At 40.9% G+C, this 5,590-nt stretch overlaps 1 protein-coding gene across 1 annotated transcript; it reads left to right on the forward strand.

Annotated features, from left to right (window-relative positions):
* Positions 1 to 538: 538 nt before the first annotated feature.
* On the forward strand, positions 539 to 1,213 carry LOC126588054 (mitochondrial import receptor subunit TOM9-2-like). The gene has a single exon (XM_050253187.1). The coding sequence runs from the start codon at positions 619 to 621 to the stop codon at positions 925 to 927; it is 309 nt and encodes a 102-aa protein (XP_050109144.1). The 5' UTR covers positions 539 to 618; the 3' UTR covers positions 928 to 1,213.
* The last annotated feature ends 4,377 nt before the right edge of the window (positions 1,214 to 5,590 follow it).

Raw genomic sequence — 5,590 nt, forward strand, 5'->3', positions numbered from 1 at the left:
TCAAGAACCATTTAAGGGATCATTTGAATGTGCTTTTGAAAGAACCAAAATCACTTCCAAATGAGTAAAGACACTTTAGTTTAACAAAATGGTTATTTGACAAATATTTCTTATAAAACCGATATTATAAAGTGCTATGAACAATGAACTCTAGTGAGTAAAAGCGCTTTATAGAGTAGCACATTCAAACCAACCCTAACAATTTTTTTTTTAGTACATCAATATTTTTACACTATGGGATGAGGGAGTTTGACTAAGCCACACAATATGTAACCTAATTTGGTATCGAATTCGACATCCATGAGATTTAAACCTAAGACCTCGTACTTTCAAGTGAAGAGAAATATTATCAAATCGTAATATTGAGTGGCAAACCAACTCTAACAGTTGAATGAGGAATTTCACTCCAAAACTATGGATGTAAGGTAATACTGACTTTTCAAATTCAAAAGCATCTCTTGGCCAATAACAAAAGCAACTTGAAGTCAATGGCAAAAGCGAGCAACGACATGTCGTTGGCATAAGTAAAATCGTCGATCACATTAACCTAACCACGACGCCTCTCAGTCTCCCACACCGAACGCTGCATCGAACTCTATCTATATCCCTCTCTCTCTAATGGCGGCCCAAGCTCGAAAAGGCGGAATCTCCCTCCCGGAACGGCGGAACCCTAAGAAGGAAGGCGACGGCGTGATCGCGAAGCTCGCGCAGTCCGAAATTGTCATTCGGGGAAAGCAAGCCGCAAACGACGCCGCATTTGTCACGAAGAAGCTCATGAAGAGCACCGGCAAGGCCGCCTGGATCGCCGGTACCTCGTTCCTCATACTGGTGGTGCCGTTGATCATCGCCATGGACCGCGAGCAGCAGCTCAACGAGCTCGAGCTCCAGCAGGCCAACATCCTGGGCGCTGCGCCGCCCCAGAAGTAAGTCGAGCCGGGTCCGGTTCGGTTCGGGTCTAAGACATCGGTACCATCCCTCTTCTCTCTACACCATTCTGTATCGTTAGGGTTCGAGATTGGTGAATCTTTTTTGGGAGAGGGGTTTTCTGTGATGATTGCGTAATTTCCTAGGGTTTAAGTGAAATTCGATTTGGGATTACAATAATTTGTAGGTCTGGTGTTTTGATTTTGAGATAATGATAGTAGATTGAATTACTGAAGCTTCCGGCGGTTTGTATGAATCGTATTTGAGAATTAAAAGTTTTAGAGCTGAATTTGTTTTCAGGATTAGTAAATTTTGTGCTGCTTGATTTAGCATTCAGGTGGTGATAACAATGATATTTGAAGTGGATTTACATGGGCATGTGTTCTGCTTTGTTTAATTTATGGCTTTTTTCAAAGAATTTGGATGTGTAATGAGTTGGGAAACTCAGTGAAGTTCAGTTTTCATGCTTGTGGAGTTTTAAGAGTTTTCTTCAACTTATGTTGCTCCCTGAGAAATGAGCATTATGCCTAAAGATCACGGTTTTTGTTTCATGTTCTGGTGTAAACTTTCATATGGCAAGCATCTTGGTGAGGTGGTGCTTCTTGTTTTAACAGTGTTTCAGTGATAGAATTTTCGGTGGAGATGTGTAGGATATAGGGGACGAGGCTTAATTAGTATTTACCAGCTTTCTCGCTTTATGTAGAGATGTTTTCGGACTTCGATTTTAGGTTATTTGATTGTATGAGACTCGAGGAAACTCAATATTAAATTGGCTCTATTAAGGGGTGTTTTGTTGGCCTTGGCACGGTCAACAAATCTAGGGTGTCTTTCACAGTACAATACAGATAAGTGATTATCCTTTTCTAGCATCTAGAACTTTGTTTTACTGTGGTTCTAAACTGTACGATGCATGATCCGAGCGTATGTATTTTCACCAAATCCTTTCTGGAATTGGTCGAGGGGTGATTTGTTTGACTTGATTCAAGTACATGGTATGGTAAATGCCTGTTATTCGTACATAATTAGTCGGTGAATGGTTTGGCTGAGCTTATCACTCTATTAGAATGTTCAGTGTAGTGCATAGACTTTTGATTTAGATATTCCTTTCTATCTGCCTACTCGGTTGTGAAAATCGGGGTTAGTTTGGGTTTGTATCCTTCATAAACTGATGTACACCGTCTCCTTCTCCAACTTTCCGGAAGACAGAGTGCTTATAATGTAGAAAGATTGCGGTCGTGGGGAGTTGGTTAAGGTCTAAGGCAATCCCCTTTTGTAGGCACCACTTCACATTTTCAGAAGGTTGTCATTGTGTATGTAGAATTCCCTCCCTTAGATACCGTTTGGTACGTGGGATGAGACGGAACTCAGACGAGATGTTCCGTCTCACGTTTGGTGCGCCTAAAACGGGTGGAACGTGCTGTTTCATCGAACGAATTTTGGCTGAATTTTCGTTCCATCTCTCCCCCCTGGAACGACTCGTTCCATCCCGTGGAACACAAAATTATAATTTTTTTGGACAACAATACCCCTCTTATTTTTCATTAATTCCATTGTCTACCATCCCCTCTCTCCCGTCGCGTCCCTCTCTTCTACCCTCCCTCCTTCCTATAGCCTCATCCTCCTCCACCACACACCCAACAACCCAACTATGGCTAACCCAATCCCAGCAAACCCAGCTTCCTCCCGCCGTTAGATTTTCAAATCATTTGGTTTGGTTTCAGATCTACTGAGTGCTGGTCTGGTTTCAAACCCAGCTTCCTCTCCGGCACTGCCACTGGTGACGATGAACAAGAAGAAATTAAAAGGGGCAGAGCCCTCGAAATCCACTACGGGATCTCAATGCCATCACCGTTCACAGTAGCAACAATGGCAACGATGCTTTGTCTTCCATCTCCGTCGAAGCGTCGCGAGGTTGCCTCAGGTTCTTTCTCTCTCATCATTCTTCTTCATCTAATTCCAAAACCCATCTTTACACAACAAAAAGTTGTCGAAAGCCCCTAAATCAGCTCCTGCTATGAAGCCAAGACCATCAAAATCCAAGGACAACCGGTCCAAATTCAATGCTTAGGAAATCCCAGAGAAACCCACCCCACAAAATGAAAGTAAATCTAAGAATAATTCTTCTTGTTTGTACTAGTGGCAATTTGGAAACAAGTTGCTCAATTTCCGACTTCACTCCACCTTCATATATACGGTTGCAGAAAATCCAAGTTTTGCAGAAAATCCATTAGGTTGAGTTGATGGAGTCAACGAAGAAATATGGGTAAATTTGTCATTTAATCATTCGTTCCATTCCGTCCTACGGGTACCAAACGCGAAATTGTCCCATTCCATCCTATGCTACCAAACGTAGCATGGAACTTATGTTTTGTTCCGTCCCGTTTTGTCCTGTTCCATCCATTCTGCGTACCAAACGGTACCTTAGTCATAACCATTGTGGTATGTGTTTTAACCCTTATACGAGTCCATTGGTGATATGTTGGCTATTTGCACAGATTTTATTGTACACGCCTCTTCATTTTTCGTTTCAAACCCTTGATCGATGGCTGGCATGCGTATTTGTTGTAGCTGGCGACGCTTGCCATGTTGAATGACGATATGATTAGGGTTGTCATAAGAAGTGATTGGTTAGCGTACGCGTTATAGGTAGTTCTGATTTTCCAGTTTGGAAAAGAATGATATGTGGTGAGATATGGTGCGGTAGTTGTATAAAGATTGTGAATTTATAACCTGGACCAACAACATTCAGTTTTACTGGTTGTATAGCTTTATCTTTATGCCTGCCCACTCATTGGAATGATAGAGCTGAAACTTAATGACTAGAGTGTAGTAGAACTATGTCCTAAGGACTCGTTTGGTATAGGGGATTGGATTGGAATGAATAACACACAAAATTCTACGTATTTTGAAGGTAGAGAAGAATGATATTTCATTTTAAGGGATTAGAGGAGGATTAGTGTTGGAGCGGAATATTGTCCTCCAATTCTCCAACAAGTAATTGTGTAACCATGTTGTGAAGTGTGCATGACACCATCTCCGCTTGCCATCAAAGAGGGAGGAGGGGCACTTGCAAGTAGGAATGGGCAACGGTTATGGCGGGTGGGTAACCGCGGTTATTTACCCATAATCGTTTATGTTCATACTGACATAACCGTTTACCCGTTGAATAATTGCATAAACGATTATACCCATACCCATAACTGTTTATAAACGGGCCATAACCGTGTACCCATTTAACCATAATCGTTTACCTGTTTAACCATAACCATTTACCCGTTTTTAAACCCGTTTATCATTTTTTTACCCATTTACCCATTTCTTCACCCGTCTACATGTTTTTTTTAACAACTTGAAAATTACAAAAGAAAAATTTGTCATAATTTTCGTTTTTTGACAATTAAACACCGTTATAGGTACATTTTAGCATGCATTCCCTTATTTTAATCATTTAAGTCTTCATAGAATTCCATTGAAATAATAGTTTATTTTTCTAGGAAACAAAGCAACCCAATGGAAGCCCCTATGATTCTTGCAATTGCATATTTACTTGGAGTACCATAGTTGTCCCTACCCAAGATTAGTAAAGCCCCAATGCTGAGACGCCACAAGCTTGGCCATACATCTTGTTGTACCTAAGAAAATGGCAGATAAAGATCCAAGGTATGAGTGGTAAGTGCCTGAATTTCTCAAGTCCGTGGAAGATAAAAAACCATAAGATCTCGTTGATCGATCTCAGTGCTGTTCCTTGAACTCGGGCATTCATAACTGTGAATGTTGCTTGCCTACCTGTTACAAAGCTGATGGCAATGGTGAGGCCTGACGAGTATCCGTTTTCCTTGTTATACAACAAGCCAAATAACATAGCAAGGCCTAATGCAAGTGAGCATTTGAGAGAAAAAATTAAACTCCTGCGACTCAGGAGAGAGGAGAGGGGAAGGCAGCGAGGAGGGAGAGATGAGCAGGGGACGGGGCGTTTGAGATTCTAAGTCTAGCGGAGAGATTTAAAATTTAGGGTTTTTAATTTTTTTTTATAAATTTTATGTATATTAAATTAAATGGGTAAATGGATATCTGTTATAACCACGGGTAATACTCATAACCGATGGATACCTGTTATAATCGCGGGTAATACCCATAACCGTCCATTTAAATTTCACGGAGGGTAAATCGCCAAAATGGTCCCTGAGATTCCAAATCGATAAAAGTGGTCCCTAAAGATTGTCCACCATCCATCAATTTGGTCATTCTGTTAAAAATTTCGTTAAGTGTCCCAGAGCTCTTGGCTGGAAGTTTGAGTAATTTTCAAAGCTTCGTAACTCAATTGTTTCTTAACCAAATTCGACCCATAATATATCAAAATGAAGATAGGAAAGTGTAGAATAAGATTATACCTATTTTAAAGTCCAATGGCTGCCAGAGATTGCCGGTAAATAGCTCAAAATTGACTGGTCCGAGTGAAAACTTGAAAACTCGCCGGAAACTGGGTAAACTTTAAACGTTCATAACTTCTTCAATACTCAACGAAATCAAGTGATTCAAAAATAAAAATCATACTTCTCGATGAAACGAAGAGAATGGTACCTTTTTCGATGGCTAAATTGCCGTGGTTTGGCTGGAAAACGGCTCGAAAATGGCTGTTTTGGTCTCGAGTTAGCCACTTTCGAGC

This window comes from Malus sylvestris, chromosome 10 (assembly GCF_916048215.2).
Source record: "Malus sylvestris chromosome 10, drMalSylv7.2, whole genome shotgun sequence".
Taxonomy (NCBI): Eukaryota; Viridiplantae; Streptophyta; class Magnoliopsida; order Rosales; family Rosaceae; genus Malus; species Malus sylvestris.

What these genes read in the sequence shown, in the direction of transcription:
- LOC126588054 (XM_050253187.1), top strand. Translation starts at nt 619, where the DNA reads ATGGCGGCCCAAGCTCGAAAAGGCGGAATCTCCCTCCCGGAACGGCGG.